The sequence below is a fragment of the Rhinoraja longicauda genome, chromosome 5 (assembly GCF_053455715.1).
Source record: "Rhinoraja longicauda isolate Sanriku21f chromosome 5, sRhiLon1.1, whole genome shotgun sequence".
NCBI lineage: Eukaryota > Metazoa > Chordata > Chondrichthyes > Rajiformes > Arhynchobatidae > Rhinoraja > Rhinoraja longicauda.
In genome coordinates this window covers 20,823,075-20,846,406 of record NC_135957.1, presented here as the reverse complement: position 1 = coordinate 20,846,406, position 23,332 = coordinate 20,823,075, and the positions used below count along the sequence as shown (strand labels likewise).

Genomic DNA, 23,332 nt, shown 5'->3' with positions numbered 1-23,332 from the left:
GATGTACTACGACTCTATGTACCTCGGTACACGTGACAATAATAAACTAAACTACAACATTCCTGCACTAATGCAGTATCGCTTGATTTCATTATTGCTAACCATGCATGCTTGCTCTGCACAAATTAAGAGTCATAAAGTCATACAGCACAGAAACAGGCCCTTTGGCCCAACTTGCCCATGTCAACCACAATGCCCCATCTACACTAGTCCCACTTGCCTATGTTTAGCCTGTAGTCCCTCTAAACCTTTCCTATCCATGAACCTGTTCAAATGTCTTAAAAAGTGTTATAGAATCTGCCTCAACTACCCCTCTGGCAGCTCGTTTCATAACTGATAGGAGCAGAATTAGGCCAATCGGCCTATCTAATCTACTCCGCCATTCAATCATGGCTGATCCCTCCCTCCCTCCCTCTTCATCCTAACCCCACTCTTCTACCCTCTCCCCATAACCCCTGATGCCTGTACTAATCAACAATCTATAGATCTCTGGCGTAAAAATATCCATTGACTTGTCATCTACACCCTTCTGTGGCAAAGAATTCCACAGATTCATCACCCTCTGACCAAAGAAGTTTCTCCTATTCTCTTTTTCTCTTTCCTAAAGGAACATCCTTTAATTCTGAGGCTATGAACTCTAGTCCTAGACTCTCCCACTAGTGGAAACATCCTCTCCACGTCTACTCTAACCAAGCCTATACCCAGCAACCTCTGTGAAAAAGCTGCCCCTCAGGTTTCTATTAAATCTTTTCCCTCTCACATTAAACCTTTGTCCTCTGGTTCTTGATTCCCCAACTCTGGATAAACGACTCAATTGGCTGCCAGATTTCTTCAGTGAAACAATTAAATGTTCCTAATTCTGCTGAATCCCCTTATTTTGTTTCCAAGAAGAGAGGAATGTAAGGAGAAAAAGGGTCCAGTTTGGAGAATCATGCAGCTAATTTCTTTCCCTTTTGCAGTGGGGAATGGAGAACATGTGAAGTGGGCACCAGTGTGGGACGATATCAGTTAGACTAGATGTTCACTCCTTCAATGGTGGCCTGACTGGGACCATGCCCACTGGTGATATGCAGAAACCACCGTGAGTCTGGCCCCTCACTTCCCATCCACCTCACCCAACACCCAGTCAGCCGACTGGCCACCCCACAAGGGGCCCCAGCTGACTGTCCCCTCCCTCCCTCCCTCCCTTCAGCCAGTGGGATGTATTTGAGGCCTGAGTGCAAGGCTTGCATTTCTGAAGCTGAGCCAAGTCTCTTCGGATTCCTATGCTCTGCCCATTATCCTTGCAACCCTTTTAAGCAATAGTTAAAATTTCTCAATCTGAACATCCCCAATCCCAATGAAGAATCCTCAGGGTGGCAAAGAGGCTCAGGGGTAGAGCTGCTACGGGTGCTGTGTGTATGGAGTTTGTACGTTCTCCCCGTGACCGCGTGCGTTTTCTCCAGGTGCTTCGGTTTCTTCCAACACTCCAAAGACATCCAGGTTTGTAGGTTAATTGGCTTCAGTGAAATTATAAATTGTCCCTAGTGTGTAGGATAGTGTTAATGTACGGAGTGATCGCTGGTCGCCACAGATTTGCTGGGCCGGAGGGCCTGTTTTTGTGCTGTATCTCTCCAAAGTCTAAAGTCATCAGACTCTTGGGTCTGGATGGTTACGGGGAAGGTCAAAGGTTATGGGAAGAAGGCAGGAGAATTGGATTGAGAGAGAAAGATAGATCAGCCATGATTGAATGGCAGAGTGGAGTTGATGGGGCTGAATGGTCTAATTTTACTCCTATTACATGCCATTACTTCTCTCAGCAGCTGGCTAACACCAAGGCGAAGGGCAGGCTGGTGCAACAGTGCCCTCTGACAGTACCCTGGGGCTCTTCCCACTCGGTTCCTGGAAGCAAGCGACACTGAAGTGGTGTGTTTTATGTGGAGGGAGATCACTCTGGGTTAATATGCTCCTGGCCATATGTTGCAGCTGCTGCGAACAAAGGAATTAACGAACCAGGGCTTACGTTAATGAGCCAGTTTACATGTTAATGCGCCAGAGGAATTTATGAATTAACGAGCCAACGGCGTTTGCACATTAATGAGGTGGCTTGAATATGTTGATCAGCCAGTTTATATGTGAATGTGCCGGAGGAGTTATATGTTACATGTTTACGAGCCAGAGATGCTGACTGACAGGGGATTACGTTTGCAGAGCCAGGCTTTGAGTGTGATAAGTTTTAAAAGAATGTCAGGGGAATGTGCGAAGTGTGTGCTATCTGTGTGGGTATTCATCCCACTCTCCCATTCTATCTTCCCCCCCCACCCTTCCCTCCCCCCCTTCTCTCCCCCCCCCCACCCTCTCCCCCCCCCCCCACCCTCTCCCGCTGCTCACACATAAACAAGGAGTAATTTACAGAGGGAAACTCACATGGTCACATAGTACCTTTATAGTTTCACCCAGACAGCAATGGATTGAATGTGAGTCATTGGAACTGTGAGGCAGTGCCTCACATCAAACTCTTTGAAAGGATCAATAGGGGCAGGAAATGAAGACCTTCCAGTGCTACCAGTCCTTAGATACCGTCAGCACAGTCATCTCATACCTATTCATTTGGGCGCTACAACCCCTGGCTGAACACCCGTAGAGTCATAGAGTCGTAAAGCGTGGTAACAGGCCCTTCAGTCCAACTTGCTCACATTGACCAACATGTTCCCTCTACTCCAGTCCCACCTGCCTGTGTTTGGCCATATCCATCTAACAGTTTAAGAATAAGGGGTAGGCCATTCATTTAGAACGGAGATGAGGAAAAACTTTTTCAGTCAGAGAGTTGTAAATCTGTGGAATTCTCTGCCTCAGAAGGCAGAGTCGTGAAGCGTGATGTGTTCTCTGAATGCATTCAAGAGAGAGCTAGATAGAGCTCTTAAGGATAGCGGAGTCAGGGGGTATGGGGAGAAGGCAGGAACTGGGTACTGATTGAGAATGATCAGCCATGATCACAGTGAATGGTGGTGCTGGCTCGAAGGGCTGAATGGCCTACTCCTGCACCTATTGTCTATTGTCTATAACCTGTCCAATCCATGTACCTGTCTAATTGTTTATTCTTTTGCGGCCCTTGCTTTTGTTCATTTCATACTTGCGGACAGTTCGGTTTACAAGCAGTTCGTAGGAATGGAACCCTATCGTAAGCTGGAGACTGCTTGTACCTAATTTGGCAATTCCTGAGTGTAGATCCGATAAACCACTTTAGTTTACATGTTAAGAAGAACATAAGAAATAGGTTGGAAGCAACTGCAGATGCTGGTTTAAACCAAAGATAATAGAGCAGAGCATGATAGACCACTCAACCCTAAAAACCGCAGTATGCCATGGTGACATTTTAGTAGGCAGAAACTTGCAGAAACATTTAAAAAGAAAAATAACAAAAATCTGTGAATTGGTAGATGAGATATATTCTGCATTTTTATGGTATCATCACACATACTGTTCCCCCAAAACACTGATTACACAACGAGAGCATAGCGACAGGCGGGTTTTGCTTACTAAAATGGCGGATGTTACGCTCCTTTGCGTACTACACTTCAGTATAGGCGATTTCGACGGATTAGTTTTAATCTGCAATCTGAGACGGAGAAGGTTAAACCAGGAATGTCAATGTTATAGTTGAACAAAGGGGATTATGAAGGCATGAAAGAGGAGCTGGCCAAGGTCGAATGGAAAAGGATCCTAGCAGGAATGACGGTGGAACAACAATGGCAGGAATTTCTGGGCATAATCCAGAAGATGCAGGATCATTTCATTCCAAAGAGGAAGAAAGATTCTAAGGGGAGTAAGGGGCAACCGTGGCTGACAAGGGAAGTGAGAGATGGAATCAAACTAAAAGAAAAGATGTATAACATAGTAAAGAGTAGCGGGAAGCCAGAGGAGTGGGTGACTTTCAAAGAACAACAGAAGATAGCAAAAAGGGCAATAAGGGCTGAAAAGATGAGGTACGAAGCGAAGCTGGCCAAGAATCGAAAGGACAGTAAAAGCTTCTTTAGGTATGTTAAGAGAAAAAGATTAGTAAAGACAAATGTGGGTCCCTTGAAGGCCGAAACGGGTGAAATTATTATGGGTAACAAGGAAATGGTGGAAGAGTTGAACAGGTACTTTGGATCTGTCTTCAGTAAGGAAGACACAAACAATCTTCCAGTTGTACTAGTGGACTGAGGATCAAAGGAGACAGAGGAACTGAAAGAAATTTGCATTAGGCGAGAAATAGTATTGGGGAGACTGATGGGACTGAAGGCTGATAAATCCCCTGATGGTCTGCATCCCAGGGTACTCAAGGAGGTGGCTTAAGAAATCGTGGATGCATTGGTGATCATTTTAACAATGTTCAATAGATTCAGGATCAGTTCCTGTGGATTGGAGGGTAGCTAATGTTATCCCATTTTTCAAGAAAGGAGCGAGAGAGCAAACGGGGAATTATAGACCAGTTAGCCTGACATCGGTGGTGGGGAAGATGCTGGAGTCAATTATTAAAGAGGTAATAACGGCACATTTGGATAGCGGTAAAAGGATTGGTCCAAGTCAGTATGGATTTATGAAGGGGAAATCCAGCTTGACTAATCTAGAATTTTTTGAGGATGTGACAAGTAAAATGGATGAAGGAGAGGCAGTGGATGTAATGTATCTAGACTTTCAGAAAGCCTTTGCATAGGTCCCACATGGGAGATTGGTGAGCAAAATTAGAGCATATGGTATTGGGGGTAGGGTATTGACATGGATAGAGAATTGGTTGGCAGACAGGAAGCAAAGAGAAGGAATGAATGGGTCCTTTTCAGAATGGCAGGCAGTGGAGAGTGGAGTGTCGCAAGGCTCGGTGCTGAGGCCACAACTATTTACAATATAAATGATTTGGATGACGGAATTAGAAGTAACACTAGCAAGTTTACGGATGACACAAAACTGGGTGGCAGTGTGAACTGCGAAGAGGATGTTAGGAGGTTGCAGGGTGTCTTGGACAGGTTGAGTGAGTGGGCAGATGCGTGGCAGATCCAGTATATTGTTGATAAATGTGAGGTTATTCACTTTGGCGGCAAAAATAAGGAGGCAGATTATTATCTCAATGGTGTCAGATTAGGTAAAGGGGAAGTGCAACGAGACTTTGGTGTCCTTGTACACCAGTCACTGAAAGTAACCGTGCAGGTACAGCAGGCAGTGAAGAAAGCTATAACGAGAGGATTTGAGTACAGGAGCAAAGAAGTCCTTCTGCAGTTGTCTGGGGCCCTGGTGAGACCACATCTGGAGGATTGTGTGCAGATTTGGTCTCCTAATTTGAGGAAGGACGTCCTTGCTATTGAGGCAGTGCAGCGTAGGTTCGCGAGGTTGATCCATGGGATGGAGGAACTGTCATATGAGGAAAGATTGGAAAGACTGGGCTTGTATTCACTGGAGTTTAAAAGGCTGAGAGGGGATCTTATAGAGACGTATAAAATTATAAAAGGACTAGACAAGCTAGATGCAGGAAAAATGTTCCCAATGTTGGGGGAGTCCAGAACCAGGGGACAGAGTCTAAGAATAAAGGGGAGGCCGTTTAAAACTGAGGTGAGAAGAAACTTTTTCACCCAGAGAGTTGTGAATTTGTGGAATTCTCTGCTACAGAAGGCAGTGGAGGCAAATTCACTGGATGAATTTAAAAGAGAGTTAGATAGAGCTCTAGAGGCTAGCGGAATTAAGAGATATGGGGAGAAGGCAGACACAGGTTACTGATTGTAGATGATCAGCCATGATCACAATGAATGGCGGTGTTGGCTCGAAGGTCCAAATGGCCTCCTCCTGCACCTATTTTCTATGTTTCTATGTTTCTATACATAGCCTTCTGAGGGCATGCCCTCTTCTTCCTGCTACCATCGGGCAATAGGTTCAGAAACGAGGTCCCACACCATCAAGTTCAGGAAGAGTTACTTTCCTACAGCTATCAGGTTCTTGAACCGTCCTGCACAATCCTAATCCTACCTCGACAGCAGAACACCACGGACCACCTCTTTACACCACCATGGACTTGTTTCTAATTGTGTTTTACATTAATGTCATGTTATTGCACAGTCCTTTTTTCCCCAGTTTCTTGCAGAATTTATGTGCATGTTATTTTATGTAGAATTTTTGATTTGTGTATTATTTGAGTCCATTTGTCGATGATACTGCAGCAAGCAAGATTTTCATGGTACTTGTCCTGCACCATACTTGTGCACCTGACAATAAACTCGACTTGAGTTGGAGATGTTTAAACCATCATCTCCTCTTAGTACTGGATAGCTGACTTTCAATTGCAAGGCATTGCCCTCCAGTGCCAGATTCCTCAGCAGGAAGAAACCACCTTTACTTTACTGTAGACTGTAGATATACAGCATGGAAACAGGCCCTTCCTCTCACAGAGTCCGCGGTGACCAGCAATCACCCTGCACACTAGCACTATCCTATATTCTAGGGACAATTTACGATTTTACTGGAGTCAATTAACCTACAAACCTGTACGTCTTTGGAGGGAGTGTAGAAACCGGAGCACCCAGAGAAAACCCACGTGGGTCGTGGGGAGAACGTACAGGCAGTACCCGTAGACATGATCGAACCAGGGTCTCTGGCACTGTTAGGCAGCAACTCTACCACTGTGCTGCCCCTAAAACGGCTTAACATCTTGAAGAAGATTTTGTACTAATGATTATGTGACTGCATGTGGGTAGAGTTTACAATTACACACTTACATACTGCAGAGCATGGGTGCACACTTCAACATAAGGACTGTTCACTGGGTCATTCAGCATAGCTTAAAGCCACAACCATTACTTAATTGAACATGTTCCTTATTAGAATTCCATCAAGCATTAAAGACCTGGCGAAATGCTTTATGAATATTTTATTGATGAATATTCCTATAGGCGGATAGCTGTTCCATTCCTTATTCGAAAAATTAACTTTGTAAATTGAAAATACGCACCCTAAAGTGTCAGTGAAGTTATAGAGAAAATTGCTCTGGTCTGTTCAATTAATATTTAAAGTCTACTGTGATAACGTACAGCCCATAGGTCAACCGTTCACAAATGGAGGAATTGCCATGACGGAAAGCTAAAGCACACACTGGTGTTGGACTGCAGCAGATGAGGAAGTTAGTGAACAGGATGTTTCCATGGCAACTGACCCCCTTAACCTTGCCAAGGAAGCCACCATGGCCCCTGGGTTTGGACTGCAACAGGTACCTTGTGACTCAAGGGTCTCCCAACAGAGAGAGTCTTGACTTCTGGATACGCATGTGCAAATGTGTCTGGTGCAACCTCTACCCTCAGATGACTCTCAGATGAGTGTGAGAGAGTTAGATTTAGCTCTCGGGGCTAACGGAATCAAGAGAGGAATGGGGAGAAAACAGGAGCGGGGTACTGATTTTGGATGATCAGCCATGACCATATTGACTGGCGGTGCAGGCTCAAAGGGCAGAATGGCCTACTCCTGCACCTATTGTCTATGTTTCTATAAATGTCAATGCTCCTGCTATCCATAAACCAGAGATGCTCACATACCACCACAGCAGACAATATAAGTCAATGTGCGCAATTTGAATGGATGGATGGATGTGATGAGAAGAGGTTGGGTCCAGTTTCTGTTCACTCTTACAAACATCACAAATTTACACAAGTAGTGCATGTAAGATCTTGTAACCTGTATATATATATATTTTACAGGATCTTACATGCATATATGTATTTGGCCCACCGAATCCCCGCTGACTAAGATCATGCACACACTGGCTCTATCCTGCGTACCTGGGACAATTTACAGAAGACAATTAACCTGCAAATCTACATCTTTGGAAAGTGGAAGGAAACCGAGCATCCGGACAAAACACAAATGGTCACAGGGAGAACGTAGAAACTCCGTACAGACAGCACCCGAGGTCAGAGGTGAACCTGCGTCTCTGTCGCTGTCAGGCAGCAACACTACCGCTGCACTGCTGTGACACCCCACGGCACCACTGTGCCACCACACAGTAATATTTATAAATCATACACGCGCACATACATTCACGCGTATAGTGCTTGCAACACCTTGTCACATGTTCCTGTGATCCATATACAAGCACTGCATAGTTATATATTTCAGTCACACGTTGCAAGACTAGCACTAAGGAATGATCAATTACTGGAATCTCGGCTGATTTCCCAGCCCGAGTAGATTTTAGATTTTTTTAGATTTTAGATTTAGAGATACAGCGCGGAAACAGGCCCTTCAGCCCACCGGGTCCGCGCCGCCCAGCGATCCCCGCACATTAACACTATCCTACACACACTAGGGACAATTTTTACATTTGCCCAGCCAATTAACCTACATACCTGTACGTCTTTGGAGTGTGGGAGGAAACCGAAGATCTCGGGGAAAACCCACGCAGGTCACGGGGAGAACGTACAAACTCCGTACAGACGGCGCCCGTAGTCAGGATCGAACCTGAGTTTCCGGCGCTGCATTCGCTGTCAGGCAGCAACCCTACCACCGCGCCACCGTGCCGTAGTAATGGCTGACTGGGCCTCTGGTCTGAGGGTTGGGTTTCTGGGCAGGGACGTGGCGGGCCGGGCCAGGCCAGGCACGTTTGGTCTCACTACTGAAACACCTGGTCTTTGCTGGGGCGGAGTACTCACGTATTCATCGTAGGTGTCCTCTTCCGGGGGTGGTGGAGGCCGATAGCCCACAGCCCCTGGTCCTCCGCGGCCGCGGGGTGCAGCCGTGCCTCTGCCTGCGTGCGGTGGGAGGGGCAGGCCGCGAGCCACTGCCGGCGGTCTGGGAACCGGAACTCCCCGTCCGGGAAGGAGGGCCGTGGCACGTCCCCTGAAAGAACACGGGACAGTTTACTCGTTGCAGGCGCGGGGCATCGCTGGCACTGCTGACACTAACATCCCGACCCGGGCTGGCTGGGTACACTGGTGGCCGGCTGCCATCTTGAACTGGCGGCGGTGGGATACAAACCGGTCCAGCAGCAACTCACAGCTTGAGGGAGTGTTGACCCCCACCAGGCAATGTGACCTTGTTTAGTTTAGAGACACAGCTTGGAAACAGGCCCTACGGCCCAACGAGACCACGCCGACCACCGTCCTTTGCTTTACCTGGACTGTACTCAAAACCACCTTAAAATCTGCAATGTCCCCACTGAGTTCTGAAAATCCCTTGCACATGATGACTCAAAGTGCAGAAGGAACTCTGGGGACGGCGTTGAGAATGTTGAATCCATCTATCGGGGGGCACACAGAGGCCGTGCACAGCAATGCACCACCCAGCCGAATAAAAGGACGCGCCTTTAGATTTCTTTTTAGTCAGAGACTGGTGAATCTGTGGAATTCATTGCCACAGATGGCTGTGGAGGCCGTCAATGGATATCTTTAATGCAGAGATTGACAGATTCTTGATTAGTACGGGTGTCAAGGATGATGTGGAGCAGGCAGGAGAATGGGGTTAGGAGGGGAAGCCAGATGAGCCATGATTAAATGGCGGGGTGGACTCGATGGGCTGAATGGCCTAATTCTGCTCCTATCACTTATGACCTTGTGGAACTATCCGTGGAAGAGTTTTCCGTTCACACTTTGGTCCCATTGGCCACCTCGGAATGGGCCAGTCATTCCCGGTTTCGGGGGAAGGAGACCGGACGCTAGTGAGACCGCACCTGGAGTACTGTGTGCAGTTTTGTTCTCCAAATTTGAGGAAGGACATTCTTGCTATTGAGGGCGTGCAGCGTAGGTTTACTAGGTTAATTCCCGGAATGGCGGGACTGTCATATGTTGAAAGGCTGGAGCGACTAGGTTTGTATACACTGGAATTTAGAAGGATGATAGGGGATCTTATCGAAACGTATAAGATTATTAAGGGGTTGGACATGTTAGAGGCAGGAAACATGTTCCCAATGTTGGGGGAGTCCAGAACCAGGGGCCACAGTTTAAGAATAAGGGGTAGGCCATTTAGAACAGAGATGAGGAAAAACTTTTTTAGTCAGAGAGTTGTGAATCTGTGGAATTCTCTGCCTCAGAAGGCAGTGGAGGCCAATTCTCTGAATGCATTCAAGAGAGAGCTAGATAGAGCTCTTAAGGATAGCAGAGTCAGGGGGTATGGGGAGAAAGCAGGAACGGGGTACTGATTGAGAATGATCAGCCATGATCACATTGAATGGCGGTGCTGCCTCGAAGGGCCGAATGGCCTACTCCTGCACCTATTGTCTATTGTCTATTGTCTATTGACGCTGTGCCCACCCACTGGAGGAGTTACCTGACGGCCGGCGTGAGGGGAGTTCGCAGCCCACGTCCACGTGTGCCCCGTCCTCGACTGGAATCCTCCGATCCATTCAGGTACGAGAGCTCCCTCAGCTGCTCCTGACGGATGTCATCATTGTAATCCTGCAACCAGAAACAATAACTTTCACTCACGGCTTCCCTCGTTCGTTCCTGTTTCAAGATTCAAGATTCAAGATTCAAGATATCTTTATTTGTCATCCAAAAAACAAGTTTCTTGGACGAAATTTAGTCACCCATGGTCCAATAATAAAAGCAATAAAACAAGCAAATTACACAACCCCAACCAACACACAAAAAAAAGAAACATCCATCACAGTGAGTCTCCTCCAGTCCCCTCCTCACAGTGATGGAAGGCCAGAATGTATTTTCCCTTCCCCTGTCGTCTTCTCCTACGGCCAGGTTGGTGTCGTTGCCACGTTCCAGGCCGCGCCGGACGGTGAAAGGTCCGTGATTTATTTTGGGCAACTTCGCCAAGAGACGTCGCGTCAGTTCAGTTGTCTCGGACAGTTGCTGCTAACAGTGCTTCCCCATGGGGACATTTTCTGTCTCACATTTCCGCTAATAACATGAAATAACACGGTGTGTAGGAAGGAACTGCAGGTGCTGGTTTAAACCGAAGATGGACACAAAATGCTGGAGTAACTCAGCGGGACAGGCAGCATCTCTGGAGAGAAGGAATGGGTTACTTTTCGGGTCTAGACCCTTCCTCAGATCAGTCTGAAGAAGGGTATCGACCCGAAATAACAAAGGTCTCCTCAAGATGTTTATACACTGTGTCGAAGGTATTTATTCACATGCTGGAGTAACTCAGCAGGTCAGGCAGCATCTCAGGAGAGAAGGAATGGGTGACGTTTCGGGTCGAGACCCTTCTTCAGACTGACACTGTGACACTGTGTCAATGCTACTAGCTGGGGCTTGGCCCAGTGACCCGGCGAGCAGCAGCTGTATCCCAACTGCAGGCCCGGCTCGCCCGGAGAGGGAAGGCCGCCAAGCTCCGTGGACTGGGAATCAGAAGGAGGCAGTGTCAGTGGTTGACGCTGGACGAAGGGCCCAGAGTGAGGAACCTGGGGAGGTGGGATGGCCATACCTTCCACGCCCTCGAGGTTGGCGGCAGGAGGCACTCTCTGGGAAATGAGGACTGGAGAGGGCCAAGCGTGGAGTGGGACATTGTGTTACGGGACGACCGGAATGGAGGCGTTTGGCTGCAACGGGCCTTTGTGACCAGCTGCAGCTGGGACTGTAAAATAGGGCTAAAATGGCGCCGCTTGCATATGGAGTCAGTGGGGACCGACCGGGGGTGATTGTGCTTATGTACGGGGATAGTCTTAATGAGCTATATGCAAAAATAGTTCACTGTACCTGGTACACAGTACAATAAGGGAACCATTGATTAAAAACTGCCCGTTGTTCACAAACAGACAGAACGGCACAAAATATGACTGTTTGGCCCATCTATGTTTACGTTAATTAATATCACGTACCAATTTTGTATGCAATCCAATCAGATCAAATAATACCATGCATAAATACACAAGTCAAACTCATGTACAATAGATAGAGCAAAGGAGAGGATACCGCGCGCAGAATATAGTTCTCAGCATTGCAGCGCATCAGTTCCAGAGACAAAGTCCAATGTCTGCAATGGGGTACAGATAAATTGGACAGTACCCCAGCATATGGAAGGAGTGTTCAAAAGCCAGATAAAAGAGAAGTATTGTCTAGACAATGCTGACAGTTCTGCAATAGATCTGTCTCTCCTCTGATTCATTGTGTTCTGCCGACAAAGCCATTTGTTCCTGCTTCCTTTGAAGCTTCTCCTTAAATGCATCTCTTCTTATTTGCACTGCTTGCTGCAGCAGAAAGTTCCACATTATAATCACTCCCTGAGAGAGCAGATGATCCTGAATTTGCTCAATGTTTTAAAAACGGTTGGTGCTGGAAATCATTAAGAAAAACAGAGGCATGAGAGACTGCAGATGGTGCAATCTTGAACAAAAACAAATTGCTGGAGGAACTCAGTGGGTCAGGCAGCAACTGTGGAGGGAAATAGAGTCTTACAACACTCATCCAAGTTAACGAAGGTGCTCTATTTAAGCAAGTCCCATTTTGCCCATGTTTTGGCCCAGATCCCTCTAAAACTCTCCTATCCATGTACCTGTCCAAGTGTCTTCAAATTGTTCTTGTAGACTTAACTCAACTACCTCTTATCATATCATATCATATATATACAGCCGGAAACAGGCCTTTTCGGCCCACCAAGTCCGTGCTGCCCAGCGATCTCTTCTGGCAGCTTGTACCATATATCCACCATCCTCTGAGTGAAAACATTGGCCCTCAGGTTCCTATTAAATCTTGCCCTCTCACCTTAAACCGATGTCCTCTGGTTCTTGACTACCTGACCCTGGGTAATCAAGAAGTAGAGTATCCAGTCTGAAGAAGGGTCCTGACCCGAAACGTCAAGCATCCTTTTTCTCCAGAGATGCTGCCTGACCCGCTGAGTTACTCCAGCGCTTTGTGTCTATCCTGGGTAAAGGACTCTGGGGTTTCACCCTTTCTATTCCCTTCATGATTTATATACCTCTACAGGATCACTCCTCAGCCTCCTGCTCTCCAAGGGAGAAAGTCCTATTGCCCAATCTCTCCCCATAGTCCAGGCACACAAGTAGAAATGGACAGTCCTTCAGACTCAAAAGCAGAAAATGCTGGAAACACTCAGCAGTATAAGTAGCACGTGTGGAGTGATAAACAAAGTTAATGATTCACGTCAATGTCCACAGTCCAAGAGGTGACGATATGTACCTCATGTACACCCTACATGATTTCACGGTCCCCATTCGATGTAGTGGAAGACTCTGCGGGAGCAAATCATTCTTCGGGGTCACCGTGCAAAACGGATGATGTCCAGTGACAATACATTGGTCTCCGCTTCCAAAGTATGGTTCTATAAACGTCCGATCCCTCCTTCCTGCCCCTGTGGTTCACTACACTCCACTCCACCTCCTTCCAACACTGTAGGAGGAGGCCAGTCAGCCCATCGAGTCTATACCGGCTCGCAGAACAATCCAATTCCCCAGAATTTCCTCTGAGACCTATTTCTGTCAACTGATAACCCCACCCAGATTCCACCCCGCCCCTACACACCTTGGCTACTTAACCAATTGACCCGTACATCTCTGGACATGGGAGGAAGCCAGAGTACTCTGGAGGAACCTGCACACTTAAAGGCCTGTCCCACCTAGGCGATTTTAAGGCTACTGCCGGCGACTAGGCTGCCGCCGAACATTTGCCGGGGTGTCGCAGGCATGATCGTGAGGAGTCTTCAATGAATCGTAGCGGATCTCGGCGCGTTGCAGAAAATGTTTCCAGATAAAAATTTCTCGGCGACAGCTGGCTTGTCGCCAGGTATCGTAGCTTATTGCGGGCGCTGTCGCATGCTGTCCCCAGGTTTGCTAGGTTGTCGCAGATGCATTTAGAAGCACGTAATATTAAATTAAGAAAAGGCATTTGAAGATACCAGAAGATAGTTTTGTTTAACCAATTTATTTACCGTCAGGACATTTGACAGGTAGATTGGAGGCGACAGTTTGACGGTCAGGTAAGCGTGGGAATTTCGCGATGTTCCCGAAGACGATGTAATCTCTTAGCCAGGTGCTAGTTTCACAAAAAAAGTGACTTGTATCGACCTGACTTGGCATTGTCGTGGTCATTGTCGTAAGGTAAAAGAACATTTCGGCGATCTGCTACAACTTTGACAGTCGCCGGCAATCGCCTTAAAAATCGCGTAACTGGGACAGGCCCTTAAGGAGAAGACTTTAGACTTTAGAGATACAGCATGGAAACAGGCCCTTCAGCTGACTGAGTCCGTGCAGACCAGCGATCACCCTGTACACCAGCACTATCATACAACACTAGGGACAATTTACAATTTTACCAAAGCCAATTATTCACCACCAAACCTGTATGTCTTTGGAGTGTGGGAGGAAACCGGAGCACCCGGAGAAAACCCATGCGGTCACAGTGAGAAAGTACAAAATCAGTACAGACGGTAACCCTGGTCGGGATCGAACCCGAGTTGTAAGGCAGCAACTCTACCGCTGCGTCACTGTGCCGCCCTATCTCAGCAGAATCCCATTTGCTGCGTGTTTGCTACCGGAACATCATGTCAGTGGATGATGTAGACCGACTAGTCTCATATCATTACTATTTATACTATATTATTATGCTGACATGTCCCAAACTACCGACAAAAATAGTCTGCCAAAGCCATTCATTGTTCAAAATAACTAGTAATGACAGGATCTGGGATGCCAACGATTTAGAAAACATGTGTGACAGAGTCTTCAAGGAAATATTATTAATCTTACCACATAAAGGTTTGCAATTTACAATATTAGCTTGGATTTGTATAAACAGTGAACAGTTAATAAGGAGTATGACGCATCAGACTTGTATTAGCAATGGTTTAATCTTCCAGAATGATACAGCACTGACGGATGTTCTTTGAAACAACAATCCTTATAGTTGCTCTCCCCTGCTTTCCACCCACCACCATTCTCCATGCCTCCCCTTCGGGTAATTACCTTATTCCCTTTTCAATCTGCCCTTTCATCCTTCCAAATAACAATACAACGTGCATTCAGAAAAAAATCCTCTACCCCACTTCTTCCGGCAAATATAAATCAATGCTTGCTGGTTATTTTCCTATCTGTGCAGGCAGTTAATGAATTAGCCTCCTTAAAGGTTTATTGCTCTGAAGATTGTCTCAGAGCAGAAGACAAAGGAGCCTGTAGAGGAGGAAAGCAATCTGTAAAAAGGAGGATCACGTCTTGTTTCAGAACAAAGCTGTATCAGGAAGGCTGGATGCGTAGGAAGGAACTGCAGATGCTGGTTTAAACCAAAGATAGATGCTATCTGACCCGCTGAGTTACTCCAGCTTTATGTGTCTATCAGGAAGGCTGGAAGTATCGTCAAGGATGCCTGTCAAACTGGCCATTCCCTCTTCTCCCTTCCACCTTCTGGGAGAAGAGACAGCACCTTGAAACCTCAGTTGTCCAGTCCTAATACAAGCTTCTTCCCCACGGTTCTCCGACTCTTGAACTAGTCACCTCTTTCACATCCCCTTCCCGGAGGTGCTATCACGTACCTCCTAAACTCGACTTCATTCCGTTATTGTACTTTTATATTCTTTTACACCACTTGGATTTTGCATGGCAATCTTGCACCATTCTGCTGTGTTGGACTCTTCATTGCATTTATTGTTGTGTTTATCATTACCGCACGTATACTGTTTACTCTGTGAGCTTCATGTGTACAAGAAATGTCACTACATCAGATGTATACAACAATAAAACTAATGTAATCTAGTTGGCACAGCTCCACACTTTTCTGGTTTCTGAACAATACATACCAGCTCATTAACTATCGCACATAGAAGGCATGGAAATAATTGCTTTTCCTAATATCGTGACTTCCCACGGTTAGTGAAGTGTAGCCGGACATAATGTAAGAACTGCTACAGACAATTTGCACAGGGTGCTAGCTGCCAAAAGGCAAAGTGATTCTGTCCAGAAAAAAAAATTCATTACTTTTAACTGAAAAAAAAAATTAATTGCTGGAAACACTCAGTGGGTTAGACTGCATCTGTGGAAAGAAGAAGAGTTAACAGGTTCAGGTCGAGGACCCATTGTCAGAATGTTTTAGGTAATCGTCGACCTGAAACATTAACTCTATTTTTCGCTCCATGGATGCTGCCTGATCCGTGGAGTGTTTCTGGCATTTTCTGCTTTTGTCTCAGACTTGCAGCCACTGCAGTGTTTTCATCTTCATTTTTGTTTTAACTGACGACAACTACAGGATTATAGACAATAGACAATAGACAATAGGTGCAGGAGGAGGCCATTCGGCCCTTTGAGCCAGCACCGCCATTCAATGTGATCATGGCTGATCATTCTCAATCAGTACCCCGTTCCTGCCTTCTCACCATACCCCCTGACTCCGCTATCCTTAAGAGCTCTATCCAGCTCTCTCTTGAATGCATTCAGAGAATTGGCCTCCACTGCCTTCTGAGGCAGAGAATTCCACAGATTCACAACTCTCTGACTGAAAAAGATTAAAGGAAAAAGCCAGAACACTAGGAAGAACACGTCTGCTCTGAAAATAGAGCCAGGGCGTCGCTAATCTCTAATCGGGATCTGTAATCATTCTGGGTTAAATGCCCCATTTGGAAGATGGTGCTTCAAACAGTGCGGCGATCCCTCTCCATGGTCTTTGGTAGACGATCTCCACACTCAGGTCTCTGCAGTGTACGTAGAACCCACTGTTGCTCACTCGGAAGCCAGAATACCACACTATGGACAGTTATTCATAATCTTTTAATATTATGATTTGAAATATTAAATTTTAAATATTAATATTTCAATATTAATATTTATTTTATATAGTAATTTGTATAATGGAGATATTTTTCTTCGATTGTTTAAAGGATTTTACCATATAATTTTTGATTTCCGGTTCTGGCGGATACTGCTCCTCTTATTAATCAGACACCGAGCTTGCAATATGTGGCCTTGTTTCAAAATCGCAGATGCAAATGAACTAACTCCACTTGGAACTAAGGAGTCATTTTCCAGTGGCGGGCACAATATAATGAAAGGATATAGCCGAAGAGTAACAGAAGTCCCACGTGCAAGGAGTTACTCAGGTCACGCATGGACAGTGCAGCTCATCCCCTGAATGTGATGCTTTTTCCACTCCATTTCCTTAATCCATCAGCTTGCAGAAAATGGAGCATTTAGGCTCTAAGCCCAAGCCAGTCAAAAGCGAGCTGTGGTGTAACTAATTGAGGACATTTATCCTATTACACTAGAGTTTAGTGAGGTAAAAGAGGTTAATGGAAGGGATGCCAAACTACAGTTTAGGTTAGAGTCGCAGCATGGAAAGGGGGTACTGAGGAGGTAAGGAGACACTGAGATGTCCGCCGTGCCTCAATACAGGATGGTTCCTACCCTTCACATGCACGTCAGACCGTCTCACAATATGATAGTATAGTTTGGTTTAGAGATACAGCGCGGAAACAGGCCCTTTGGCCCACCGAGTCTGTGCCAACCAGCGATCTTTGTACACTAACACTATCCTACACACGAGGGACAACTTACAATTTTTACCAAAGTCAATTAACCTACAAAACTGCACATCTTTGAAGTGTGGGAGGGAACTGGAGATCCCGGAGAAAATTCACAAGGCCACGGGAAGAGCCGTAACTGACACCAACTGACCATTGGCCCTCAGTCACATGACACCATGTCCCTAACCAACCATGGCACCTAGTCACTTGCCACCATGTTATCACCCTTTCACATGGATGCATATTTGCCAATTCCAGTTGCTCCTGCATATTCTGCAGACATAGGAGGTGGCCAATAAAGAAGGATGACTCCATCACAAGGTTGCCCCGACATCTCCTCCTCTCTCTGCCTAGAGCTCTGTAACATCCTCTCTCGCTGCTCCCCCTCTGTGCATTCATTGTTATTTAGCTCTCTACCTCATCGTCTATACCTCTCCTTTCCCTTTTCCCTAACTAGTCTGAACAAGGGTCTCAAGCTTAGTTTAGATAAACACAAAATGCTGGAGTAACTCAGTGGTGCAGGCATCATCTCTGAGGAGAAGGAAGGTGGATGTTTTGGAGCCGAAACGTCACCCATTCCTTCTCTCCAGAGATGCTGCCTGTCCGGCTGAGTTAATCCTATCTTCGGTTTAAACCATCATCTGCAGTTCCTTCCTACACATTCCAAGCACCGTTCTTGCTCCAGATTGCAACCACCACTCTTGTTGGTTTGGCCGGCCTCCCCCTTTAATAGTGGACAGTGGAGGGATCGCCTCCCTTCTGCCTCTGGGCCGACACAGGCAATGTCGGCAATGTTGGCAATGTCGGCATGCCAATAATAGATGGAAAGGGACTTGACAAACTGGTTGAGGAAATGTTTCCAAGGCTCCTTAAATCCAAGGAACGATATATATTTACCTTGAGCAAGCAGCCACTGTCAGCAACACAAAGGCACGGAGATAAATTGTCCGCAGCCAATAGACAATAGACAATAGGTGCAGGAGGAGGCCATTCGGCCCTTTGAGCCAGCACCGCCATTCAATGTGATCATGGCTGATCATTCTCAATCAGTACCCCGTTCCTGCCTTCTCCCCATACCCCCTGACTCCGCTATCCTTAAGAGCTCTATTTAGCTCTCTCTTGAATGCATTCAGAGAATTGGCCTCCACTGCCTTCTGAGGCAGAGAATTCCACAGATTCACAACTCTCTGACTGAAAGAGTTTTTCCTCATCTCAGTTCAAAATGGCCTACCCCTTATTCTTAAACTGTGGCCCCTTGTTCTGGACTCCCCCAACATTGGGAACATGTTTCCTGCCTCTAACGTGTCCAACCCCTTAATAATCTTACACGTTTCGATAAGATCCCCTCTCATCCTTTGTCCGGATAAATTGTCCGGGTGCAGTCTCCTTTTTTGGGAGATTTGTAATTGTGTAAGAGCTGACAGTACCTTTCTAATTTCAGCTGGAGATGGAGTTATTTTGGCAAGAGCTTGCATTTTCACTTTGAATTCAGCTTCAGGCATAATGCTAAGGAGGCAGGCCTGCTTCTGAATCTTATGGGTGGCATTGACTGTAACAATCCTGCAGCCTTAAGGCAGAAATGATGTTTCAAAGGAGGTCTCATTACGCCGCCGTGCAATTTGTCAACTCTTCCAATTCATCGTGCTGTCTTCTACTGTAACCCTTTCCACACTTGCCAGGAAGTCCACCTTTCAGATTCAAAATCCAAGTTCTTTTCAACTACAATTGGTATTCTGTATTTCCCACTGAGAATTCATCACTGGAATTTTGGGTTGTACAAAATAATCTAATTTATGCGCCATTCTGCTGGCACTGTTAGGCAACAATAAAATTGTTGAGTGGTCTGGTGGAAAATGTTTTACCAGAGTGGCACAGTGGCACAGCAGTAGTTGCGGCCTTACAGCGCCAGGGACCCGGGTTCGTTCCTGACTATGGATGCTTGTCTGTGCGGAGTTTGTAACATTCTCCCCATGACGTGCATGGGTCTCCTACCCTGCGGGAAAAACTGTGGCTATTCACCTTATCAATGCTCCTCGTGGTTTTATAGACCTCTATAGGTTCACCCCTCAGCCTCCTGTACTCCAAGGAGCACTCAGTTTATCTGGTCTCTACTTATGTTAAACCTTCCAGACCCAGTAACATCCTAGTGAATCCGCTTTGCACCTTTTCCAGTTTAATGATGTCCTTCCTTTACCAACCCTAGGAAGTCACCACACGTCCTTGCAAGTTTGCAATTTGACTAAAACTCAGACCAATGTACTTCAAAAACCATCGTTTCTAGGAAATGCTGTTTCCGAACTGACTGATGGCACATTTTACTAACTGGTCCATAGTTTTACACATTCCCAATGCATTAGGATCTTGAGTCTAATCGAATTGGCAGCTGCAAGGGCAACATGAAATATGTGAATTTTCTTTAGACTTCAGTCAGCCATTTGCTACTTGAATATCTAGTGCTACACGAAGGGCTGAGATGCTTTCCGTGATCGATTTTGATTCAAAGGGAAAGGTGGTTCCTTGCAGGGAAAAGGAAAATCTGAAATAATGCAAGGATTCATCTGTACTCCAACAGGAGCAAGTGAGGGTAGTTCAGTGGAGCTGAACAACTGAAGTTGACAGGTTATCTTTTTTTTGTAACAACCTAACCTTTAACTGGCCAACGACTATACCATCAGCAATGGTAGTGCACAGTGGCACAACTTGTGGAGTGGCTCTGCCACAGCTCCAGCAACCCGGGCTCAATCCGGACGTCCGATGCTGTCGGTGTGGAGTTCTCCCTGTGACTGTGTGGGTTTTCCCCTGGATGTTCCGGTTTCCTCCCACATTCGGCGCCACAGTGGCGCAGCGGTAGAGTTGCTGCCTTGCAGCGCCAGAGACCTCAGTTCAATCCTGACTACGGGTGCCATCTGTATGGAGTTTGTACGTTCTCCATGTGGACCGTGTGGATTTTCTCCAGGTGTTCCTGTTTACCTCTTATACACCACAGACATGGAAGTTTGTTGGTCAATTGGCTGCTATAAATTGTCCCTAGTGTGTAGGATAGAACTAGTGTGCGGCTGATCGCTGGTCAGCGCGGACTCGGTGGGCCAAAGGGCCTGTTTCCATGCTGCATCTCTAAAACTAAAGCTAAAATCACAAAGTTGTACTAATTGGTAGATCAATAGGCCACTGGAAACATGCCCTAAATGTGTCGTTAATTTTTAGAAACAAGGGAGGGGGGGGGGGGGTGGATGGGAACGTGGGGAGAATGGTATTAGTGTAAATTGAATAGAGTAGCATCAAAGACTGATCAATCATCTTAAGCACAAATGTACATTTAAGCAATCTTTAAAATTCTTTCCCCGCATGTTGCACTCTATAAATAAACACAAAGTGCTGGAGGAACTCATCGGGTCAGGCAGCATCTGCGGGGGAAATAGACAAACGATGATTTGGGCCAGGAATCTGAAACAGGGACTATCTACCTCATTGGAGACCCTCAGACTATCTTTAATTGGACTTTACAGGCCGTTATCTTGCACTAAATGTTATTCCCTTTATCCTGTATCTGTCCACTGAGGGCGGCTCGATTGTAATTATGTGTAGTCTTTCCGCTGACCGGATAGCACGCAACAAAAAAGCTTTACACTGTATCTCGGTACACGTGACTATAAACTAAACCGAACCAACGAAAGGTGAGTGACTCAGGCTGCTCTGCCACCACGTGCCCGATGCCTGCAGAGAAGGCTGGCAGCAGAGGGACTCATGAGTATATTTCCTTTCCTTTCTCCGGGCAGCCTGCTGCCAGTACATCTTGGCAGGTCGCCCGATGCCTGTGTTGGCAGATAGGTCAGCCATGAGGGCATGAAACTGAAGCACTGAGGCAGCGCGTGGCTGCTGCACGTTGCTGCCTCCCAGCTACAGGGCACAACACTCCTGCTTCTGACTTTAGACATTAGAAATACATCGCGGAAACAAGCCCTTCAGCCCACCGAGTCCGCACTGATCAGCGATCATCACACACTAGCACTACCCTACACACTAGGAACAATTTACAATTTTACTGAAGCTAATTTACTTACAAACCTGTCCGTTTTTGGAGTATGTTTAGTTTAGTTTAGTTTAGAGATATGGCACGGAAAAAGACCATTCTGCCCACCGAGTCTGCACCGACCAGCGATCCCCGCACATTAACACTACCTTACACACACTTGGGACAATTTTTATATTTACACCAATCCAATTAACCTACAAACCTGTACGCCTTTGGAGTGTGGGAGGAAACCAAAGATCTCAGAGAAAACCCATGTAGGTCACGGGGAGAACGTACAAACTCCGTAAAGACAGCACCTGTAGTCAGGATCGAACCTGGGTCTCTGGTGCTGTAAGGCAGCGACTCTACCACTGTGACGCCCCAGCCGTTCTGCTGGTGTACATCGAGGTATTTCAATGCCCCAGCTTTGTTAAGGCTAAAACGGCAGCCGTCCAGTTGTCAAGTTTACCCAGGCTGCACCGCAACACCACAGAGAGGGGATGACAACCCTTGCTGCCTCCACTGAGGCATCAACAACCTAAACCCCACTTTGCTAGTCAAAGGTCGCTGTCTTTGGAGGAAGATGGTAGGGCGGCCTGGCAGCACAACTGGTAGAGCTGCCGCTTCACAGTGCCAAAGCCCCTGGTTCGATCCTAACCTTAGCTGCTGTCTGTGTGTAGTTTGCACATTCTTCCCGTGACCGCTTGGGTTTCTTCCAGGTGCTCTGGTTTCCTCCCGCGTCTCAAAGATACTCGGGTTTATTGGTTCATTGGCCTCTGTAAATTCTCCCTAGTGTGTAGGGAGTGGATGGGAAAGTGGGATAACGTGGAACTAGTGCGATCAGTGGTCGGCATGGACTGGATGGGCCAAAGGGTCTGTTTCCACACTGTATCTTTCAATGAAATAAGACAAAGTGGAGATACTAGACTTTGTCATGCAGCAAGTTCCCAAGAAACAGCGGTTATATAAATGAGATGATTTGTTTTCTTTTTCCGCTGCCGGCATTTGCGAGACAGATCGAGGACACTAGGGAGAACTCTACTCCTCTACAAAACAGCGCCATGGGACCTTTACTATGTGCCCGAGAGTGGGATTGGTACCTTGCTTGCAAATAGGTCAATAGAGAAAAATTAGAGAAAAAGCAAAGTTTATTTTATTGTCACATGTACCGAGCGAGGTACAGTGAAAAGCTTTTGTTACGTGCCAACCAGTCAGAAGAAGGACTATACATGGACACAATCGAGCCATCCACAGTGTACAGATAGATACGCAATAAAGGGAATAATGTGCAAGATAAAGTCCAATAAAATCCACATTAAAGATCATCCGAGGGTCTCCAATGAGGTAGATACTAGCTCATGAGCACGCTCTAGTTGGTGATAGGATGGTTCAGTTGCCTGACACAGCTGGGAAGAAAATGTCAGGTTTGATCGAATAGCAGCAGTGGATTCTATTCACTGCTGAAATAGTGTAAGCACACTGTTCTTACCTCCCCAGAGCAAGGAAAAAGGACCCAGTGATGAATGTCTACCATATAACACCTCAATCCCATCAAACTGTCTTTGTCTCCTATTCCAGAATCCTGGTCCAAAAGCCATCTGTCTTCAAAGCCATCCACCACATTCGACTGGTTTAAGTGGCCGCGCTAAGTGGGCAATGTAGGCTAGTTGCAGGGGTGAAGGGAACTGCGGCAAGTGTTGGTATATAAACTGCACATGTTGCTTTCAGGAAAAGAGGGCAGTTAAAGGCATCTACTCATTGACAGAGAAGGCACAGTGCGCTCCACTGCTGCTATTCGATCAAACCTGATTGCACGAGGTAGAGTGTGCACTCACAAGTTAAATGTGCAGAACTCCCAGAGCCCTCCCAGTACCAGATGGTGCATTTAATAGCTGCTGATATAATGTTTCTGGG

General features: G+C 46.4%; 1 protein-coding gene across 8 annotated transcripts in view; it reads right to left on the bottom strand.

The window, feature by feature from the left end:
• The window catches only part of khdrbs2 (KH domain containing, RNA binding, signal transduction associated 2), a 337,966-nt gene that overhangs the window by 123,089 nt on the left and 191,545 nt on the right, over positions 1–23,332 (bottom strand). For all 8 annotated transcript variants that reach the window (XR_013547249.1, XR_013547247.1, XR_013547248.1 and 5 more), the window contains exons 5-6: positions 10,258–10,385; positions 8,646–8,832 (exon numbers count right to left, since the gene is read on the bottom strand). Coding sequence is in view for 4 of the 8 variants with exons in the window: in XM_078399014.1 (XP_078255140.1) it covers positions 8,646–8,832; positions 10,258–10,385 (315 nt within the window). In the remaining 4 variants the exon portion in view is untranslated. The remainder of the gene's footprint in view (positions 1–8,645; positions 8,833–10,257; positions 10,386–23,332) is intronic.